This window comes from Microcaecilia unicolor, chromosome 8 (genome assembly GCF_901765095.1).
Source record: "Microcaecilia unicolor chromosome 8, aMicUni1.1, whole genome shotgun sequence".
NCBI lineage: Eukaryota > Metazoa > Chordata > Amphibia > Gymnophiona > Siphonopidae > Microcaecilia > Microcaecilia unicolor.
The window spans coordinates 1,730,990-1,754,747 of NC_044038.1; the positions used below are offsets into that span (position 1 = coordinate 1,730,990).

General features: G+C 47.0%; 1 protein-coding gene across 1 annotated transcript in view; it reads right to left on the reverse strand.

Moving 5' to 3' along the window:
- RBBP6 (RB binding protein 6, ubiquitin ligase) overlaps window positions 1-23,758 on the reverse strand; it is a 135,800-nt gene that overhangs the window by 11,146 nt on the left and 100,896 nt on the right. Inside the window, exons 11-16 of the mRNA XM_030211248.1 lie at window positions 20,345-20,456; window positions 12,556-12,616; window positions 11,319-11,376; window positions 9,925-10,287; window positions 9,004-9,105; window positions 6,823-8,529 (exon numbers count right to left, since the gene is read on the reverse strand). Coding sequence (XP_030067108.1) covers window positions 6,823-8,529; window positions 9,004-9,105; window positions 9,925-10,287; window positions 11,319-11,376; window positions 12,556-12,616; window positions 20,345-20,456 — 2,403 coding nt within the window. The remainder of the gene's footprint in view (window positions 1-6,822; window positions 8,530-9,003; window positions 9,106-9,924; window positions 10,288-11,318; window positions 11,377-12,555; window positions 12,617-20,344; window positions 20,457-23,758) is intronic.

Genomic DNA, 23,758 nt, shown 5'->3' on the forward strand with positions numbered 1-23,758 from the left:
CATCAAAGAGGCGTCTGTCATGACGACAATCCACTCCGGGGTCACCAGAGGCAATCCTGCAGACAACTTGTCTGTCTGCGTCCACCAGCTCAGCGCCTTGCGCACTGCTGGGTCCACGGGAAGGCGCACAGCATAATCCTCCGACATCGGAGTCCAGCGCAGCAGCAGAGATAGCTGTAGTGGTCTCATATGAGCCCTGGCCCAGGGCACTACTTCCATCGTGGCCGTCATAGAGCCCAACAGCTGCACGTAGTCCCAAGCCCGAATAGGAGAGGCTACTAGGAACTAGTCCACCTGAGCCTGAAGCTTGACAATCCGATTGTCTGGCAGGAACACTCTGCCCACTTGGGTGTCGAATCGAACTCCCAGATACACCAGGGACTGAGTCGGGCGCAGCTGGCTCTTCTTCCAGTTGATGATCCATCCCAGGGAGCTCAAAAGAGCAACTACCCGGTCCATAGCTTTGCCGCACTCTGCATAAGAGGGGGCTCGGATCAACCAGTCGTCCAGATAAGGATGGACTTGTACTCCTTCCTTTAGCAGGAAGGCCGCTATGACCCCCATTACTTTGGAAAAGGTCCGCGGAGCAGTAGCCAACCCGAAAGGGAGGGCTCTGAACTGGAAGTGTCGTCTCAGGACTGTAAAACGCAGAAAGCGTTGGAGAGGAGGCCAGATGGGAATATGCAGGTACGCTTCCTTGATGTCCAAGGAAGCCAAGAACTCTCCTGCCTTCACTGCCGCTATAACAGAGCGGAGAGTCTCCATGCGAAAGCGCCTCACTTTCCAGGCCCGATTGACCCCTTTGAGGTCGAGGATAGGCCGGACAGAACCTCCTTTCTTTGGAACCACAAAGTAAATGGAGTAACGTCCCTTGCCAATCTGATTTTTTGGCACCGGAACGACCGCCCCCAGGCGGATCAGGTTGTCCAAGGTCTGCTGCACTACCACAGCTTGACCGGAGACTTGCAGGGAGAGAGTACAAACCCGTCTCTTAAGGGTTGGCAGAACTCTAGCTTGTAGCCGTCTCTGATGACTTCCAGCACCCACGCGTCTGAAGTTATAGTGGTCCACTCGCCCAGAAACGAGGACAGCCGTCCTCCAATCTGCACTGGGGCGTGGACCAAGGCCCCGTCATTGGGTACGAGACCCTGGGGGAGGACCGGAGGGAGCACCTCCGGGACGGCGGTCTCTGCGAAAGGAATGCTGCTTGGGGGAGAAATTCCTCTTGAAGGAAGAGGGGGCAGAGGAACCCGACTTGCCCGGGCGGTACTGATGGGCTTCCTGCAACCGTCCTCTGGAGGTATCGGGACGAGTACTAACCCGAGCCCTGACCTCTGGTAATTTCTTGCCCTTAGACGTGCCGAGATCGGTCACGATTTTGTCCAGCTCGACCCCAAAGAGCAGCTTGCCTTTAAAAGGCAATCTAGCCAGGCGGGATTTAGAGGCGTGGTCAGCAGACCAATGTTTCAGCCAAAGCCACCGCCGCGCAGAGACTGTCTGAGCCATGCCTTTAGCTGAGGCTCTCCAGACATCATACAGCAAGTCTGCCAAATAGGCTAAGCCCGATTCCAGGGCCGGCCAATCAGCCCTCAAGGAATGATCCGAGGGGGAAGCCCGCTGCACCATAGTCTGGCACGCCCTGGCCACATAGGAGCCGCAAACTGAGGCCTGCAAACTTAAAGCAGCTGCCTCAAAGGACGACCTTAAGGCCGCCTCCAATCTTCTGTCTTGGGCGTCCTTTAGGGCCGTGCCACCTTCCACCGGCAACGCCGTTTTCTTAGTCACCGCAGTGATTAAAGAATCCACGGTAGGCCACAGATAGGCCTCACGTTCACTCACAGCCAAAGGATAGAGGCGGGACATAGCCCTAGCCACTTTAAGGCTCGTTTCCGGGACATCCCATTGAGCCGCAATTAAGGTGTGCATGGCATCATGCACGTGGAAGGTTCTAGGCGGGCGCTTCGTCCCCAGCATAATGGCAGAGCCAACAGGGGCTGAGGGAGAGACGTCCTCCGGAGAGGAAATCTTCAAAGTGTCCATGGCCTGTAACAACAGGTTGGGCAAATCCTCTTGGCTAAAAAGCCGCGCTGCAGAGGGGTCATCCGCTCCATCCGAGCGGGGATCTATCTCCTCCAAGGAATCCGCAAAGGATCGTTGGGAGACCTCAGACACGCTGCCCTCATCTACATCGGAGGAGACAAAAGTCCTCCAAGGCCTGGAAATCAACCCGAGGGCGTTTACCTCTGGGAACCTCAACCTCTTTATCAGAAGAGGGAGCAGGGGCAGCGTTTTGCATGAGGAAAGCCTGATGCAGCAGCAAAACAAACTCGGGGGAGAAACCCCCCAGACTGTGCACTTCCGCAGCCTGGGCAACAGCCCTAGACGCACTCTCAACCGGCGCTCGCAATAGCGGGGGAGAGACATGCTGCGCATCCAAAATGGCGTCCGGCGCGAAACTCCGTGAAGGAGCCGCGCGGGAAGAACGGCGCTTAACTTTAGCCGCTTTTGTGCCGTCGCCCAAATTAAGGGCGTTCATGGCATTAATGTCTCCAACCTCAAGGGCGGCCCCGAAGAAGCCGTCCGAGCCGCGTGGCCGGCCAAGATGGCGGAGGCGAGGAGCGGGGGATGGGCGTTTATGGCGGGAAAAAACCGCCACGCCGGAGGAACGACCGGGACATTCATCGGTCACTAAACTATCACCCATCAAGGGCGAATCAGGTTGTAAAACCCCCGCATCCCCTCTAGAAGCGCTCCAGCGATCCGGGGAGCGACCCTTTGCGCCCTCGCCCTCCGACGCCATTGCCACGAGGAGAAGAATCGGGGAACCCCCGCCCGCTATAAAAAGGTAAAATTACCTGCTGTCCGCTCCGAGTCGTAACGACCTGGTGTCTCAGTGAGTAGCTGCAATAGACGCTTAAATAAACGTCGAAATAAACGCCTTTAAGGCCGTTAAAAAAAAAAAAAAAAAAATTTGAACGGAGCCAGCGGGAGGGGGGAGAAAAGGAGGGACCTGGCACCACCAGGTTTGCACTTGCTCAAAAGAGCCCTCAACCCCAGGCACTCAACAAAACCTAAGGATTAGGCTTGGAGGCCTAGCCAGAGCTGCTGCTGATGTGTGACCACCACCTGCTGAGATAGAGAACATACTGAGGAGTTTCCGGCAGCACATGACCACATATAGGGAGGCAAAAGTTTGCTCTCTATCTCCACCTGCTGGTAGATGGACACAACCCACCAGTCTATGGATTGATCAGCTTGATGATATGGAAACATATGTTTGTATCTGACTTTCCTGCTGCTGGGATAGTGTAGACAGAGAAAGCTGTGCGACGACGACGATGATGATGACAAAATTACAGAGCACATCCAAGTCAGCACGGCTTTTGTGTGGGGAAATCTTGCCTGACCAATTTATTTCAATTCTTTGAAGGAGTAAACAAACGTGGACAAAGGGGAGCCGGTTGATATTGTGTATCTGGATTTTCAAAAGGCGTTTGACAAGGTACCTCATGAAAGGCTACAGAGGAAACTGGAGGGTCATGGGATAGAAGGAAATGTCCTATTGTGGATTAAAAACTGGTTGAAGGATAAGAAACGGAGAGTGGGGTTAAATGGGCAGTATTCACAATGGAGAAGGGTAGTTAGCGGGGTTCCTCAGGGGTCTGTGCTAGGACTGCTGCTTTTTAATATATTTATAAATGATTTAGAGAGGGGAGTAACTAGCGAGGTAATTAAATTTGCTGATGACACAAAGTTATTCAAAGTCGTTAACTCGCGACAGGATTGTGAAAAATTATAGAAGGACCTTACGAGATTGGGAGACTAAATGGCAGATGACGTTTAACGTAAGCTCTTTGAGCAGGGACTGTCTTTCTTCTATGTTTGTGCAGCGCTGCGTACGCCTTGTAGCGCTATAGAAATGCTAAATAGTAGTTTAATGTGAGCAAGTGCAAGGTGATGCATGTGGGGAAAAAAGTACCCGAATTATAGCTACGTCATGCAAGGTTCCACGTTAGGAGTTACGGACCAAGAAAGGGATCTGGGTGTCGTCGTCGATAATACACTGAAACCTTCTGCTCAGTGTGCTGCTGCGGCTCGGAAAGAGAATAGAATGTTGGGTATTATTAGGAAAGGTATGGAAAACAGGTGTGAGGCAGTTATAATGCCGTTGTATCGCTCCATGGTGCAACCGCACCTTGAGTATTGTGTTCAATTCTGGTCGCTGCATCTCAAGAAACTTATAGTACAATTGGAAAAGGTGAAGAGAAGGGCGACTAAAATGATAGCGGTGATGGGACAACTTCCCTATGAAGAAAGACCAAGGAGGCTAGGGCTTTTCAGCTTGGAGAAGAGACAGCTGAAGGGAGACATGATAGAGGTATATAAAATAATGAGTGGAGTGGAACAGGTGGATGTGAAGCATGTGTTCATGCTTTCCAAAAATACTAGGACTAGGGGGCATGTGATGAAACTACAGTGTAGTAAATTTAAAACAAATTGGAGGAAATATTTCTTCTCCCAACGCATAATTAAAACTCTGGAATTCGTTGCCAGAGAACGTGGTGAAGGCGGTTAGCTTGGCAGAATGTAAAAAGGGGTTAGTCGGTATATTGCATAAATGTAAATTTGAAAATTCATTTAAAAAAAATAAAAGGGGGGGGGGGGTTAGACGGTTTCCTAAAGGACAAGTCCATAAACCACTACTAAATGGACTTGGGAAAAATCCACAATTCCAGGAATAACATGTATAGAATGTCTGTAAGTTTGGGAAGCTTGCCAGGTGCCCTTGGCCTGGATTGGCCGCTGTCGTGGACAGGATGCTGGGCTCGATGGACCCTTGGTCTTTTCCCAGTGTGGCATTACTTATGTACTTATGACAGTATCATGTTATGTCAATCTCTCTTATCAACAGGGTCTGGGGCCACTTGTCTGGATAGAAGGAGAAATTAATGGAAAGAAGTACTGAAAAATATGCTGAAACCAGGATGGCGTTCACCTTCCAGCATGAACACAACCAACAAAGGCATGGCTAAGGGATACTCGATGGCATTTACCTATTAGAAATCTGTGGCCTGACAAAGACTGCTGTCCATTAGTGCTTCCCAAGACATTTGATGGAGCTTTAACAATTTTGTAAAGAATGGTTTAATATTGACAAATCTAGACTTCCAAAGTTGGTGGAGACCTATTGCAATGCTCACCGCTGTGATTGCTGTCAAAGATGGTTCTACCAAATACTAACTCGGGGGATGGAAACCTGGCCACTTACTGCATTTCGTGGTTTTTTTTGTTTGTTTTTCAGGTACATGCTTTACTCCCAAATACATTTCTTCTCCTTAAAGGTATGGAATACAGTGTGGGGATGAGTGGGGAAAAACAACATTGATTTTGTGATGTACGTATGTAGTTCTCTTGAATAATGTGAATGTTATCTTGTAAACCACACCTAGTTATAGGTGGTATAGATTTTTTTTAAAATAAATAAATTAAAATGCATTCAGGTCTAATGCACAACAAAACATGAAAAATGTTCAAATATGTATGGTCCAAACTGAATACTCTGACCTTTAAAGTGTATGATGGGACCTATTTACTAAGCTGGACTAGCTTTTTAACTCACTAATAATCAGTGCATTTTGTCTAGCAAAAAAGGTGCCGGTACTCAAATGCCAGGCCATCCTTCAGGGATGAAATGATCATTAAGGGACCCACCCCACAATAGCCAGGCCCCCTGCAACCAGACACAGAATCTATGACAAGGCAGAATTTGTATGTAGAACCTGAGCTCTTTCATTAAAATATGAGAACCATGGGTCAATTTTAGCAGACAGTGGAAAAGGTGCCGGTACTCAGTACCCCCAAGTACCCCCTCAAAAAAAGCCCTGCTAATAATGTACAAAACTTCTGCATTTGACAATATGTAAGGGGCTGGTACTGCACTTTACAATTACACGTTAGCAGCTGTGCCATTAATATTTGACTGTGACTTTTTCTCTGTGCTAACTGCATCTGTCTTTCCCAAAGTGCTGGGAATGCCCCTAATAGTTAACCATTAATTTTGCTTATTACTGCAACACCTTAGCGCAGTTTAATACATAAAAGCCTATGTGATCAATAGAGAATTATGTATAGCTGAAATTTTTTCTGTATGAGGAACTATCACTTCCACACTGTTGTGGCTATGGAGCATATGAAAACCTGGCCGTCTTGGATCCCACCAAGCACAGAAGAGCTGTGAATGTTGGGCTTACAGGTGGCATCATGGATGCAAGGTCTTCAGAAATGCCTGTCAAAGACACACGCATTTGAGAAGACCACCACTCTAGTAAAATTGCTGACTGTTGTCTGCTGACTGCTGAAAATGGACTGTAGCTCTGCAGAAAGAATTTTTCTCTACATGGCCTATGACCGGCAGATTAACTGTTCAAATTCTGCTTCTCCTACTAACATTCCTTTTGACCCTGGGCAAGCCACTCTCCCTTCACTTACTTGGGTACTTACTTAGATCATAAGCTCTGAGTAAAGGACTTATTGTACCTGATACAAATATGGCAAACAGCCTTAAACTAAACACTGAAAGGCAGTCTATAAATACAAATTAGTATGTATGATTTCGTATCAGACTAGCAATAGATACTCCCAGTAAACGGGAATAAACTGACAAAAGAATGTAGCGATTACTGCATTAGACTTGGCTCAAATAAGAGAGATGAAACTACAATAAAACCTACTTTCAAGCACACTGAAAGAAGTAAAGCAGCAGACAGAGCAGAGCCTGGCTGCCACCAGCCTACACATCCCATGCAAGAGAAGAATTCTCACCTGGTGTAATCTACCAGTGTGGAGCTGGACCCATCGGCTGCATGCACTTTCCGTCTCATCTTTCCTTTCCCTTTGTCTTGCTTCACTTTCGTGGCTGTTGCTTCTGGTTTGCCAACTGCTGCTTCTGCCGTGGCTGCACTTTCTCCACTCACTATTTTTTTGCCCATCTCTCTATTCAGCTTGATTTTTTTTGCTGGGGCAGTGGCAGAGTCGGTTTTTTCCTTTTCAAGGGTTTTCTCAGATTTTGTGCCATCAGTCTCTGATTTTCCCTTTGGTTCACCAGTTTCTGCTTTCAGAGGCTTCACTGTTGAATGCTCAGGATCCTCCAGGACTTTCTCCTCTTTTCTCTTCCTTTTCTCTGATTTGGGGTCAGTAGTCTTGCTTTTCTCAGTAGGTTTCTTTGACTTTTCATCCTGGAGGGGTTTTTCAGCTTTCATTTCTTTAGAATGCTCTTTCTTCACCTTTTCTTCTTTTGCTGGTTTGGAATCTTGCTCTTTTGTGTTTTTGAGATTAACTTTGCGAGGGAAAGGCACTTTATCATCTTGTTTGATGTTTTCACCCTTCTGTGACTCCTCTTTCACCTTTTTCAGAGGTGGCTCAGCACGTGGGGACTTTTCGGGATCAGCTTCAGACATTTTCTCTTGGGCCATGCGTGAAGGTTTTGCAACATTCTCCTTCTTGAGGGCACCTCCTTCTGTCTTGCGTTTGGTCTTGTCTGTTTTTGCTTTCAGTTTCTCTCTTTTCTCCTTTTCAGACATGGGCTTTAAAGGAATTGCTTCAGCTTCCATGGGCTCATCTCTTACAGGAGTGGCATCATCCTTACTCTGAGGCATGAGGACGCTGTCATTCTTAGTCTCCTCCCCCCCAGTCAAATCTCTCTGTTTCCTTGCACCTTCTAAGGAGTCTGAACAGGGGTAGCTTTCACTTTCCTCACCCTTTTTTCTCTTTCGATGTTTTTTATGCTTGTTCCCTTTCCCATCCCCCACAGAATTCTCAGCATCCTTGTCTTTTGATTTCAGAGCATCTTTCACGGGGTGGCTCTCTCTGTTTGGAGGTTTTTCTTGGTAGTTTCCACCACCAAGATTGCGATTTCGGAGGGCTTGCCCACTGCTATATTCCTCTCTCCGACCCCGGACATAAGGGGAATTGTCTCTCCTGGCTGGAGGTGGGCCAAAACGATCTGGAGAAAAGCCCTCTCTGCTTACTGGTGACCGTGGTCTGGACTGGTTTCCTGAACCATAACTCTTGTAGTACTCACACCACTCCCTGTATTTTTCCCAGTCTCTGAGGCGCTCCTTGTCATAAGGATCTCGAAACTCGGTTGGTCTCCCAAAGTATGCTTTCATTTCATAGGGAGGAGCCTCTCTGAACTGATTAAAGTATTCTCTCTCGTTCTCCCCTGGGGGTACATTCCGTTTGTTTGGAGATGGAGCTCTATACAGTGGAGATCTGGAGCGCGAATGGTATCTTCTGTAAGGAGGTGACCTTGATCTTGACCGGTGATAGCCATGGGACCGTGATCTGGAACGATAGTTTCGATTCTTCCCTCGGCCTTTTCTTGGATAAGGTGGTGATCTTGAATAGGAACGGGAGCGGGAGCGGCTGAAGGATCGAGAGTAAGAGCGTGAGCGTGAGGAGCCAGATCGTGATTTGGAGTAGGAATAGGAACTTTTAGAGTAAGTAGAGCCACTATATGGTGATTTGGATCTAAAAAGAAAAAAAAAGGAAACCAAAACAAAATATTTCAAATAATTTCCTCCTGGGTTTTTAGTGTGTGCGTAGGAATGCTCTGTATATACACTGTAAATCTTACTGGGCATCTCCCTGTCAGATTTTAACTGGAATGCCTGATTGCATAGCTGTTGTCTAGCTGCTTCATTTGACACATGTCACTCTGCTGCAAAGCAAACAACATGTGCCAGGTTAATTGTAACTAGGACCTCGCACAAACAAGAATACCCTGGGCCAGCCCAAGGACTGGAACCCAAACATTAATATAGGATGTGAAAACAGTATTTGTCAATACACTGCTTAAAAAGCAATATCCTAGGACCTACCTAAACTCAGCAGCACTTGGACTAAATTCCTATAGTACAATTGTATAATTCAGCTGTAATGATATTGGCATGATCCAGATTGTGTTTTGGTGTTTATTACAGAGCTGTGTTGTATGAGGATTACCTAGAAAAAGATCGCCGGCGTTCCTTCTGAATCTTTTTGTATTCCATCAGCTCCTTGGCAAAGTCATTGGTAAACTCGTCAAGTTTTGATTTCTTTTTTTCCCTATGAATAGCAAATTAAACACCAATTAAAATAAAAAGGGTGCAAATCAATGAAAACAGAATAGGATGGTATGCAAGGCCTGTTAGGCTCATCAAGTTTGCTCAATTTCATTCCTGAAGCCTTGCTTGATGGCATTCTCCTTACTTCTTTCCTAATAAGGATGCTCCATGCTCAGCCCATACTCTGCTGAATTATTCTGCCAACCCCACTGAGCCTCATGGCATATCGTTCCTGCCGCATTATTTATACCTAAGAACAAGAACGGTGGCCTATAGCTAGGTCACAAGTACCTGACATATCTGGATGTTTATCACATTCTCCCTCTCTCTTTTCTTTGGTATACACCCATGTAGGTGCTCAACTCTGCACCATTTTGGCAATCCTCCTCTGGACTGCTCCACTCTATATCCTTATAAATGCTGCTTCCACAATATTCCAGTGAAACCTCACTAATTCACTAATGACCTGTAGAGAGCCAACAACATGTTTTTTTACACACTTGTTAAAGCCCATGCTTGCACTCTAACATTCTTCTGGCTCTGGTTATGTTTTATAATACTGAGATCATGTATGAATGCTTAGCTTGAGCTCCTTCTCCTGACTGGTGCCCATCAGTATCACATTCTTGTCACAATGTTCTACTAATTGCTATCTGTGCTGTTAATTTCCTTGATAAGGATTAAGGTAGAATTGGCAAATCTTTACCAGACCCATAGTGCAAACCCCAACATGTCATGCATGACCCAGGAGCAGAGTTTAGTGTGTTCTCTCTTTCAGCAATCAGAAACACTGCGATACAAGCCCTACTTAGAAACTCACTCTTCTTTGAGCCTGCGCTGCTCTCTGTAAAATTCTTCTCTGGAGAGAGGTGGTGCTTGTGCTGGTGCAGGGATGGTGTTTGAAATACCCGCTTGGGGTACAGCTGGGGAGACCCACGGTGTAGATATGTTTGCAGGTGCTGGAGGGTAGCCTGGAGGAGGTACACTGTATCCAGCAGGTGGTGGCTGACCTGGGGGAAACTGAGGAGGGAACTGAGGTGGAGGTACACCTGGAGGGAGTGGGAGGCCATGGGGAGGTGGAGGGAACAATGGAGGAGGTGGTACATATACAGGTGCAGACGCTGGCAACACTGGGGCTTGAGTTCTTGGTGTACGCTCACTATGTTGGCGCCCTCTGTTGGAACTAAGAAGAAAAAAAGTTAAACTAGCAGATTCATGTTAAACATGGGCACATGCAGGTAAAGGGCAACTTGTTCTCAAAGCAATCTTATAGTTAGTTGGTTTGCAAATCTTGAGGATCTTGGTGTTTTCGCTCTGCCTAGTCTAATGACTTTTTTCTCTCCTTTACCGTATATCCAAGGTGAACGTTCAGTCTGGCTGGTTATAAATCAGCTGGAAAAACTCTCTTTGGTGGGTACCCTGAAGAATTTATTATTTTACATTTATTCATTAGGGCTGCATTTCAAATAAATATACCTTTAATCGTGATTAACATTTTTTTCCCCACTGCAGCTACTTGTGACTCTGAGTAAGTCACTTAATCCTTCATTGCCCAAAGTCATAAGGAGCTAGTGGGGATAAAAGCCAAACATACCTTTAATTAAACAATTGATTATGATTACAAATTTTAATCGAAATGCAGCCCTAAAACGTTTAAAGAATAAAAAAGTAATGAAAAGATAATACAAGATACAAACTGAAAACTTAAATAATGTAAAAAGCATGCAGAATAGCTATAAACAGCCTTACAGTTTTCACAGAAAACAAGTCTATTACTTATTATCTTTAAATGAACTGCTTAAGGTTCCAATCACATTTGAATATAACCCAAACCAACCAACACACAGGAAGTCTCCACCCTAAATCTTCATGAAATCTCCCAGCCATCCCACTCCTACTTGTCACAAACTACACATCAGTCCAGTATAAAACACCCTTAACTAATAGGTTTACTCAAGTAACTATGTTTTTACAAGCTTTTATAATCTCAAATACCCCCCCCCCCCCCCCACACACACACACACGAACTTTGTCTAGCATAGAGTTTCACTGTCTTGGTGTTAAAATATCCTATCCCTACTTATAGTCAACACTAAGGAAATGGCCAAAAAGACATGGGTGTGGGGAAAGAACATTAGTGGCATCAGTTTATCCCCCCAGTGTGTGATCGGATCAGATATTACAATGAAAGCTCCATATGCAAAACAATCTTACCCTTCCCAGGCCGGTCTGTTGCTGGGTGGACGAGGAGCACTGGTCCTCATTGGCTGACCTAAGAAATTGAAACATATCTGCTTCAATAAAATAAAACATTTTCTATGCAAATACTGTGCCATTTCAGATCATCTTGCTCAGCAAGAATATCACATTATGTTTTTCTTGACCTGGGTCTTCTTCATCATACTTGTCTCCACATGGCTGCTATCCAGAAGTATCTTCCCTAATGCTGGGTAGTTTATGTGAATTCCTCCTTTTAGCCTTTATAATTTGGGGGATTAAAAAAAAATATTGTGCAACTCGAAGTCCAATGGGCTGTTGACTTGATTTTTGGCTGCCCATATGGTTGGCATGGTAGAGACTTGACAACCAAGTGTTTAAGCATGATTGGCTGTGGTCCACACAGAGTGGCAGGTGTGGCTCTGACCACCTTGCTTGGCAGACTGGATGGATCGTGTGGATCTTTGTATGTCGTCATTTACTGAGTTACAACTGCAGCTACAGACAGTAGAAGAAACAAATGCCCCAAGCTTTACGAAAAAAGAATGGTGACCACAAAGGACTATTTTATTTTTTAAATCTGACACAGTTGAACAGGTAACTATATAAATTCTAATATATCCAAATCTGTGCATTCAGAAAGGGGCCAAGATTTGGAGCATTCTAGGGGTGGCATGACTTATAGTCTAGGCAGCAGGGGACTTCCTTGATAAAGCGTCTAGCGAAACATGTGCCGTGTCAGACAAGAGTGCCCCTATAGCCAACCGTACTGAGAGTTTCCATCTTTAAGATGAGTATTAAATAAAAGTTAAATACGATCAGATAAAAGATTTAAAAGTAAAAAACTATATTATTAAGGAGGTGGAGGATATTGAACCGATGACGATTGGAATATATAAGTCTCTGCGTAAGAGTTAATGGACGCAGTACAGTACAACTGAGGTTCATTATCCAACACTTGTTTGGCTGGATTTGAGTGGTATTTAAAAAGATTTATTGGATATCCTAAGGTGATACTGCCTTTCTAGTACTGCCACACAAAGAAACACCATGCAGGCCATGCTACCAATCTTTGGGTGTTCATTTGTGGTCACCCAAAAAAGGCACATTAATGCCCAGCTAAAATTATTTTAATGTTCCATTTATCTATCAAGCTTTCTTATGTCTGCATACAATACTTTCTAGCCTATCCTGAAGGTTAGCAGAAATGGTTGAAGTTCATTTCATGTCTTACCAGTAGTAGGAATAGAATGCCCCTGAGACGGTGGCTGAACAAGGACAGGAACCTGATAACCCTTGACAGAAAAGAGAGAAAAATCAAACTTTCAGTTTCACTTGGTCCCTCATAGGTGGAAATACACATCTAGCCACTTTTGTCTGACACTAAGTGTCTGTGGCTTGATATTACAATGATCCAGTCCTTAAGTCCAGCAAAAGGAATTTCTCAGCTGTCACTCCTGTTTCTATTAATACAGAACACTTAGTAGCCTTTGGAGTATGTCTGCCAGAGATCAGAACTACTTTTTTTTTCCATGGCCCAGGTTTATTATATCCCCTGAGCCAAGGTACCAAACAGTACTGAGGGGTGCAACAAAACCAGAATAATATCCAGTATATAAACACAATATGTAGATGAACCATTTTTCCTTGACCACATGTGCACAAACTCAGGAATACTTACTGTAGTTAGTGGGGTTCCCCAGGGGTCTGTGCTGGGACCGCTGCTTTTTAACATATTTATAAATGACCTAGAGATGGGAGTAACTAGTGAGGTAATTAAATTTGCTGATGACACAGAAGTTATTCAAAGTCGTTAAATCACGGGAGGATTGTGAAAAATTACAAGAGGAACTTATGAGACTGGGAGACTGGGCGTCTAAACGGCAGATGACTTTTAATGTGAGCAACTGCAAAGTGATGCATGTGGGAAAGAGGAACCCGAATTATAGCTGCATCATGCAGGGTTCCACGATAGGAGTCAAGGACCAAGAAAGGGATCTAGGTGTCGCCGTTGACGATACGTTGAAACCTTCTGCTCAGTGTGCTGCTGCGGCTAAGAAAGCAAATAGATTGATAGGTATTATTAGGAAAGGAATGGAAAACAAAAATGAGGATGTTATAATGCCTTTGTATCGCTCCATGGTGCGACCGCACCTCAAATATTGTGTTCACTATATCTTTTTTGAGATGTGGCGAACAGAATTGGAATTAGAAAAGGTGCAGAGAAGGGTGACGAAAATGATAAAGGGGATGGGACGACTTCCCTATGAGGAAAGGCTGAAGCGGTTAGGGATCTTCAGCTTGGAGAAAAGGCGGCTGAGGGGAGATATGATAGAGGTCTATAAAATAATGAGTGGACTTGAACGGGTAGATGTGAAATGCCTGTTTACGCTTTCCAAAGATACTAGGACTAGGGGGCATGCGATGAAGCTACAATGTAGTAAATTTAAAACGAATAGGAGAAAATGTTTCTTCACTCAACGTGTAAACTCTGGAATTCATTGCCAGAGAATGTGGTAAAGGTGGTTCCATATCATCATGCTGATCAATCCATAGACTGGTGGGTTGTGTCCATCTACCAGCAGGTGGAGATAGAGAGCAAAGCTTTTGCCTCCCTATATGTGGTCATGTGCTGCCGGAAACTCCTCAGTATGTTCTCTATCTCAGCAGGTGGTGGTCACACACAGCAGCAGTTCTGGCTAGGTCTCCAAGCCTAATTTTTAGGTTTTGTTGAGTACCTGGGGTTGAGGGCTCTTCTTCAGCAAGTGCAAACCTGGTGGCGCCAGGTCCCTCCTTTTCTCCCCCCTCCCGCTGGCTCCGTTAAAAAAAAAAAAAAAAAAAATTTTGGACGCCCTTAAGGGCGTTTATTTCGACGTTTATTGCAGCTACTCACTGGGACACCAGGTCGTTACAGCTCGGAGCGAGAAGCAGGTAATTTTTACCTTTTTATAGCGGGCAGGGGGTTCCCCGATCGATCTCCACGTGGCCTATGGCGTCGGAGGGCGAGGGCGCGAAGAATCGCTCCCCGGACCGCGTGTGCGCTTCTAGCGGGGATGCGGGGGTCTTAAAGTCTGATTCGCCCTTGTTGGGTGTCAGTTTGGAGGCCGGTCAGTGTCCCGGGTCTTCCTCCGGTGCGGCGGTTTTTCCCGCCATAAACGCCCATCCCCCGCTGCTCGCCTCCGCCATCTTGGCCGGCCACTCTACTCGGACGGCTTCTTCTTGGGCCGCCCTTGATTTGGGCGACGGCAAAAAAGCGGCTAAAGTTAAGCGCCGTTCTTCCCGCGCGGCTCCTTCGCGGAGTGTCGCGCCGGACACCATCTTGGATGCGCAGCATGTTTCTCCCCCGCTCTTGCGAGCGCCGGTTGAGGGTGCGTCTAGGGCTGTGGCCCAGGCTGCTGAAGTGCAGTCTGGGGGGTTTCTCCCCCGAGTTTATTTTGCTGCTGCATCAGGCCTTCCTTATGCAAAATGCTGCCCCTTCTCCCTTGTCCGATAAAGGGGTTGAGGCCCCCGGAAGTAAACGCCCTCGGGTGGATTCCCAGGCCTTAGAGGACTCTGTTTCCTCTGATGTAGATGAGGGCAGCGTATCTGAGTTCTCCCAACGGTCCTTTGGGGATGCCTTGGAGGAGACGGATTCCCGCTCGGATGGAGCGGATGACCCCTCTGCAGCGCGGATCTTTCGCTCAGAGGATTTGCCCAACCTGTTAGTGCAGGCCATGAGCATTTTGAAGATTTCCTCTCCAGAGGACGTCTCTCCCTCAGCCCCTGTTGGCTCCGCCATTATGCTGGGGACGAAGCGCCCGCCTAGAACCTTCCACCTGCATGATGCCATGCACACCTTAATTTTGGCTCAATGGGATGTCTCGGAAGCGAGCCTCAAAGTGGCTAGGGCTATGTCCCGCCTCTATCCTTTGCCGGAAAGTGAACGGGAGGCCTTTCTTTGGCCTACCGTGGATTCTTTAATCACTGCGGTGACTAAGAAAACGGCGTTGCCGGTGGAAGGTGGCACGGCCCTAAAGGACGCCCAAGACAGAAGATTGGAGGCGGCCTTAAGGTCGTCCTTCGAGGCGGCTGCCTTAAGTTTGCAGGCCTCAGTTTGCGGCTCCTATGTGGCCAGGGCGTGCCTGACGATTGTGCAGCGGGCTTCCCCCTCGGATCCTTCCTTGAGGGCTGATTGGCCGGCCCTGGAATCGGGCTTGGCTTATTTGGCAGACTTACTGGATGATGTCTTGAGAGCCTCGGCTAAAGGTATGGCTCAGACAGTCTCTGCGCGGCGGTGGCTTTGGCTGAAACATTGGTCTGCGGACCACGCCTCTAAGTCCCGCCTGGCTAAGTTGCCTTTTAAAGGCAAGCTGCTCTTTGGGGTCGAGCTGGACAAATTGTGACCGATCTCGGCACGTCTAAGGGCAAGAGGTTACCAGAGGTCAGGGCTCGGGCCAGTGCTCGCCCCGGTATCTCCAGAGGACGGTTTCAGGAAGCCCGTCGGTACCGCCCGGGCAAGTCGGGCTCCTCTGCCCCCTCTTCCTTCAAGAGGAACTTCTCCCCCAAGCAGCATTCCTTTCGCAGAGACCGCCGTCCCGGAGGTGCGCCCTCCGGTCCTCCCCCAGGGTCTCGTACCCAATGACGGGGTTCCGGTCCATGGCCCAGTGCAGATTGGAGGACGCCTGTCCTCGTTTCTGGGCGAGTGGACCAGGGTAACTTCAGACGCTTGGGTGCTGGAAGTCATCAGAGACGGCTACAAGCTAGAGTTCTGCCGACCCTTAAGAGACGGGTTTGTACTCTCTCCCTGCAAGTCTCCGGTCAAAGCTGTGGCAGTGCAGCAGACCTTGGACAATCTGATCCGCCTGGGTGCGGTCGTTCCGGTGCCAGAAAATCAGCTTGGCAAGGGACGTTACTCCATTTACTTTGTGGTACCAAAGAAAGGAGGTTCTGTACGGCCTATCCTCGACCTCAAAGGGGTCAATCGGGCCTTGAAAGTTCGGCACTTTCGCATGGAGACTCTCTGCTCTGTTATAGCGGCAGTGAAGGCAGGGGAGTTCCTGGCATCCTTGGACATCAAGGAAGCGTACTTGCATATTCCCATCTGGCCTCAACGCTTTCTGCGTTTTGCAGTCCTGGGCCGGCACTTCCAGTTCAGAGCCCTCCCGTTCGGGTTGGCTACTGCTCCGCGGACCTTCTCCAAAGTAATGGTGGTCATCGCGGCCTTCCTGCGAAAGGAAGGAGTACAAGTTCATCCTTATCTGGACGACTGGTTGATCCGAGCCCCCTCTTATGCAGAGTGCGGCAAAGCTGTGGACCGGGTGATTGCTCTTTTGAGCTCCCTGGGGTGGATCATCAACTGGGAGAAAAGCCAGCTGCGCCCGACTCAGTCCCTGGAGTATCTGGGAGTTCGATTCGACACCCAAGTGGGCAGAGTGTTCCTGCCGGACAATCGGATTGTCAAACTTCAGGCTCAGGTGGACCAGTTCCTAGTAGCCTCTCCGCTTCGGGCTTGGGACTATGTGCAGCTGTTGGGCTCTATGACACCTACGATGGAAGTAGTGCCCTGGGCCAGGGCTCATATGAGACCACTACAACACTCTCTGCTGCAGCGCTGGACTCCGGTGTTGGAGGATTATGCTGTGCGCCTTCCCTTGGACCCAGCAGTGCGCAAGGCGCTGAGCTGGTGGCTGAAGACAGACAAGTTGTCTGCAGGGATGCCTCTTGTGACCCCGGAGTGGATTGTCTTCACGACGGACGCCTCTTTGACGGGCTGGGGAGCCCACTGCTTGGGAAGGACAGCGCAGGGGCTCTGGTCTCCTGCAGAGGCAAAGTGGTCTATCAACCTCATGGAACTCAGAGCCATTCGGTTGGCGCTTTTGGAGTTCCTCCCGGTACTGGCGTTGAAGCCAGTACGGGTCCTGTCGGACAATGCCACGGCTGTGGCCTATGTCAACCGCCAGGGAGGTACCAAGAGCGCCCCTCTAGCCAAGGAAGCCATGAATCTATGCCAGTGGGCGGAAGCGAACCTGGAACAGCTGTCAGCGGCCCACATTGCCGGAGTCATGAATGTCAAGGCGGACTTTCTCAGTCGCCATACCTTGGATCCCGGAGAGTGGCAGTTATTGGCTCAGGCGTTCTTGGACATCACGAAGCGCTGGGGCCAGCCGAGCCTAGATCTGATGGCGTCATCGGCCAATTGCCAAGTGCCGCGCTTTTTCAGCAGAGGACGGGACCCTCGATCTCTGGGAGTAGATGCTCTTCTCCAACAGTGGCCGACACAGGAGCTTCTCTATGTGTTCCCACCCTGGCCCATGTTGGGCAGGGTGCTAGACCGGGTGGCAAAGCATCCGGGCCGAATAATCCTGGTGGGTCCCGACTGGCCCAGACGTCCTTGGTATGCGGACTTGATAAGGCTATCAGTGGACGACCCTCTGCGGCTGCCAGTGGAGCAGAGCCTGTTGCATCAGGGTCCCGTGGTGATGGAGGATCCCTCCCCCTTTGGTCTTACGGCCTGGCTATTGAGCGGCAGTGTCTGAGGAAGAAGGGCTTCTCAGACAAGGTCATCGCCACTATGCTGAGAGCGAGGAAGCGCTCTACTTCTACTGCTTACGCCAGGGTTTGGCGTACCTTTGCAGCATGGTGTGAAGCAGGCTCACTTTCTCCCTTCACTGCTTCAATTTCTTCAGTGCTGGCGTTCCTGCAAGAAGGTCTGGAGAAAGGCCTGTCGCTCAGTTCCCTTAAAGTCCAGGTAGCGGCTCTGGCTTGCTTGAGGGGCCGCCTGAAGGGTGCTTCCCTGGCTTCGCAGCCAGATGTGGTACGTTTTCTCAAGGGAGTTAATCACCTGCGCCCTCCTCTGCACTCAGTGGTGCCTGCGTGGAATCTCAACCTGGTGCTAAGAGCCTTGCAGAAGCCGCCTTTTGAACCCTTGTCGAGGGCATCTCTGAAAGACCTGACGTTGAAAGCAGTCTTTTTGGTGGCTATCACTTCAGCCAGAAGAGTTTCCGAGCTCCAGGCACTCTCATGTCGAGAGCCTTTTCTGCAGTTCACTGAGGCAGGAGTGACTATTCGCACAGTGCCTTCCTTCCTGCCCAAGATTGTTTCTCGCTTCCATGTGAATCAGCAGCTCTGTCTCCCTTCCTTTCGTAGGGAGGACTACCCAGAGGAATACTCTGCTCTCAAATATCTGGATGTGAGACGAGTCATCATCAGATACTTGGAAGTGACCAATGATTTCCGGAAATCGGATCATCTGTTTGTCCTGTTTGCAGGTCCTCGTAAGGGTCTGCAGGCTGCTAAGCCTACAGTGGCAAGATGGGTCAAGGAAGCCATTGCAGCGGCTTATGTGACCGCGGGGAAGGTGCCGCCTATTCAGCTGAAGGCTCACTCCACTAGAGCTCAGGCGGCCTCGATGGCAGAGGCCGGGTCCGTCTCCTTGGAAGAGATATGCAAGGCGGCAACTTGGGCATCGGCCCATACCTTCTCCAGGCATTACCGCTTGACTGTGGCGGCTCGGGCGGAGGCCCGGTTTGGAGCTTCAGTGTTGCGGTCAGGGATTTCTATGTCCCGCCCTGGGTGAGTACTGCTTCGGTACATCCCACCAGTCTATGGATTGATCAGCATGATGATATGGAAGGTAAAATTATGTATCATACCTGATAATTTTCTTTCCATTAATCATAGCTGATCAATCCATAGCCCCTCCCAGATATCTGTATTGTTTATATTCTGGTTGCATTTCAGGTTCAAGTTTAGTCTTCAGTTCCTGTTCAGGAGGACTTCGTGTTCAAGTTTTTTCAATTGGATTCTTCAAGAGTTGAGACGAGTTTGTGTTACAGTGAGCTGCTGCATTCCTCTCCCCTCCGTTTTACGGGGCTCGATTGAGACATAAATTCTGCCGGCGCTCCCTCCCGCTTCGTGCGGCTGTAGGGCAGCTTTGTACCTCTCCCACTTTGGCAGTGTTAGGGTCAGTCAGCTCCTCCCGCGGTTGCGGTTGCAGGATAAGCCAGATCTCCCCGCATCGGCGGGGTGGTGTCCCTCCCCCGCTCCGCGGGGATGAGCTGGACGGATTCCCCTCCCCCACTTGTGTGGGGATGAGCTGGGTTAATTCCCCTCCCCCGTTTCGGCGGTGGTGAGCTGGGCAGAGTGTCCCTTTGTGGGTGTAATTCTCTAAGTGCTGAGTCCTGCGGATGGAGCTTTGATATCGACATACTGAGGAGTTTCCGGCAGCACATGACCACATATAGGGAGGCAAAAGCTTTGCTCTCTGTCTCCACCTGCTGGTAGATGGACACAACCCACCAGTCTATGGATTGATCAGCTATGATTAATGGAAAGAAAATTATCAGGTATGATACATAATTTTACCTTAGCTTAGCGGAGTTTAAAAAATGAAGTCCATAGACCATTATTAAATGGACTTGGGGAAAATCCACTATTTCTGGGATAAGCAGTATAAAATGTTTTGTACTTTTTTGGGATCTTGCCAGGTATTTGTGACCTGGATTGGCCACTGTTGGAAACAGGATGCTGGGCCTGATGGACCTTTGGTCTTTCCCAGTATGGCAATACTTATGTACTGTGAATATCTTGGAAAAGCCAGACCTATCTGGAGGTCTTGAGAAGTGAATTTGAAAACCACTGGCACACATGACCATAAACAAAATTTATATCATTCTACTATAATTAGTATTTCTTCCTCATGTATAATAATACAAACCTAGTCACTCAAACTTATAGAGGAAGGGAGGAAGGAAAAGAAGGAAATCTGTTGGCACTATCATAAGCCTGAGCCATGACACCCTTTGGGCCAATGAAAAATCTGGTCACAAAGAGAAAAACCCAACCAAATAATACGATATCTAAAACCATAAGAAATGACCTACAGCACTTATTACATGGCTAAGTACCTTCAAGACATAGGGGCGATATATAGAAATAAGCGTCCCTATTCAGCTATAGTGGAATGATCCACTCTATACAGAAGGTATGGAATATGCAGTCCATCCAGAGAGATGTATAGCAAGATGACAACCTAGAGGCTTTACCTTTTCTTCCATCATGTTGCTACTGCTGCCACTGGATAAAGAGGAGCTGCTCACAGAGCTGAGAGACGTTGAAGGAATCACTGCAGTTTGAGTGATGTTCTTATCAGTCTCACTAACAAATGGAAAAGAAAATCCACACAAATTAATAAGACAAAGATTCCAATAAGCCAAGGCAGGTTTTCTATTATTGCAATATTTATTTCTCAGCCATCAAAATCATCTGAGTTACTAATTAATATACATAACATTATGAATGCAGTGTAACGGGTAAATGTGATTTAATTGTTTACTCTTTTCAAAAGTACAATGACTAGGGGAGATGCAATGAAACTACTAAGCAGTATATCAAAGAACATATTCCTTAATTCAGCATTTCATTTAAGCTCTGGAATTTGCTGCCAGAGAAAGTGGTAAAAAGGGTTAGTAGTAGAGCTTTTTTTTTTTTAATTTGAATTTTGAAATATTACATATTTCACTCAAAGGAAATAATCTAGTAGAGTTTTTAAAAAAAATGTTGGACAAGTTCCTAAAAGAAACGTCCATAAACCATGATTAAGGTGGACTTGGAAAACCCCACTGCTGGGTTAAGAAGCATGCAATCTATTTTACTCTTTTGGGATCCTGTCAGGTGCTTATGACCTGGATTGGCAACTGTTGGAAAATAGGACACTGGGTTTGATGAACCTTCAGTCCCAGTATGGCGATGCTTATGTACTTGTAACAATACAATCTAAGATCACACAAAGACACGTACCCTCAAAACATATTGTTATAAATTACTTCCCATGAGATTATAAAAACCAATCATTCTAATAACAGGGGTGTCAATAAGTAATGTAAACAGTCTCAGATCAAATTGAGAGCCAATGTCTCAGTAAACAAGAAAGCATTAAGCCTCTTCCTAATAGATAAAATCAAACAGGAAGATAATTCCACACTCTGGATTCTGCAATTGAAAACATTTGATTTCAAGATTTCATTACATGCTCAACCTTCAATGAAGGGCAAACAAAATCCCTGCTGTGTGGTGTGAAGAATACTTTCAGGGGTATGTTCCTTTGTCATCCCATTATGTTGATTAGAGACCATAGGAAACACAATAATTTAAATTGCACATGACGACACTGGTACCCAAGGAAAAATTAGATCTTACCAGCTAATTTTCTTTCCTTTAGTCCCATAAGACCAGTCTAGAACCTGTGGATTGTGTCCATTAACCAGCAGATGGAGACAGAGAAGTTAAAAAAAAAAAAGACCTGCATGCTTCACCCTATAAGGGCACCGAGCAGTATAAGAACATCAATATTTCCACTGACAAAGCAATAAATCACTTGTCTTCCCTTGTAGGGGAGTAGGATTAAATGGCCAATTCTCTCAATGAAAGAAAGTGAATAGTGGAGTGCTACAAGGATCTGTACCAGGCCAGTGCTTTTTAACACATTCATAAATGGGGACAAGTGCGGTGATCAAATTTGCAGATGGCACAAAACTTTTCAAATTTGTTAAATTGCATGCAAACTGTGCAAAATTGCAGGTGGACTTTGGGAGGCTGGAAAACTGGGCAGCCAAATGGCAGATGAAACAAAGTAGACAAGTACAAAGTGATGCACACTGGGAATAACCACCCAACGCTAGGTTCCACATTAGGAGTCATTACAAAAGAAAATGATTTACAGTCCTCGTGAACAGTGTGTTAAAATCTTCTGTTCAGTGTACAGTGGCTGCCAAAAAGACAAACAGAATGTAAGAAATTATTAGGAAAGGAATAGAAAATAAAACAGAAAATATCATGATGACTATCATTCCATGGTAAGAGCGCATCTTGAGTATTATCTGCAATTCTGGTCACTACATCTCAAAAAAGATGTAGTAGAACTGGAAAAGGTATTGCCGTGATCAATGTTAGATCTTTTATGTTTAGGCTTTCTACTTAATTTTCAGTATTTCTGTCCTCTGAATTATGATAAGCCACACTAAAACCAATCATGTTGGGAAAATGTGGCATACAAATGTTAACTAAATATATAAAGAGGATGAAATGACTCTCATACAAGAAAACACTGAAGAAGTTAGGGCTCTTCAACTTGGAGACAGCTGAGGGGAGATATAAGGGTCTATAAAATGCTGAATGAAGTGGAACGCGTAAACACAAATTGATTATTTAATAAAAGTACAAAGACGAGGAGACATGCCATATTAGGGGAAGGTGCACTGATCTGATAGATCCTTTAAGAACACTATGTTTTCTGAATACAGCGGACTGTGTTTGAAGGAAATACTGATGGAATAATGGATTGAAGTAGAGCACATATTTAATAGATTGATTGTGAGCTCCCTTCTAATTTGGTGCTTATTAACTATAAGTTACATAGTAGCACATTTAAAACAGATAGGAGAAAATATTTTTGCACTCTAAGTATAGTCAAGCTCTGGAACTCATTTCCAGAGCAAGTGGTAAAAGCAGTTAATGTAGCTGGGTTTAAAAAAAGAAAGATTTTGACAAATTCCTGGAGGAAAAGTCCATAAACCATTATTAAGAAAGAACTGGAGAAAGCCACTACTTATCCCTGAGGATAAATAGCATGGAAAGCGAATGCTACATACCTGTAGAAGGTATTCTCCGAGGACAGCAGGCTGATTGTTCTCACTGATGGGTGACGTCCACGGCAGCCCCTCCAATCGGAAACTTCACTAGCAAAGTCCTTTGCTAGCCCTCGCGCGCCCGCGCGCACCGCGCATGCGCGGCCGTCTTCCCGCCCGAAACCGGCTCGAGCCGGCCAGTCCAGTATGTAGCAAGACAATACACTTCAAGGGAAGACACAACTCCAAAGGGGAGGCGGGCGGGTTTGTGAGAACAATCAGCCTGCTGTCCTCGGAGAATACCTTCTACAGGTATGTAGCATTCGCTTTCTCCGAGGACAAGCAGGCTGCTTGTTCTCACTGATGGGGTATCCCTAGCCCCCAGGCTCACTCAAAACAACAACATTGGTCAATGGGGCCTCGCAACGGCGAGGACATAACTGAGATTGACCTAAAAAATTTACCAACTAACTGAGAGTGTAGCCTGGAACAGAACAAACAGGGCCCTCGGGGGGTGGAGTTGGATCCTAAAGCCCAAACAGGTTCTGAAGAACTGACTGCCCGAACCGACTGTCACGTCGGGTATCCTGCTGCAGGCAGTAATGAGATGTGAATGTGTGGACAGATGACCACGTCGCAGCTTTGCAAATTTCCTCCATGGTGGCTGACTTCAAGTGGGCTACCGACGCTGCCATGGCTCTAACATTATGAGCCGTGACATGACCCTCAAGAGCCAGCCCAGCCTGGGCGTAAGTGAAGGAAATGCAATCTGCTAGCCAATTGGATATGGTGCGTTTCCCTACAGCCACTCCCCTCTTGTTGGGATCAAAAGAA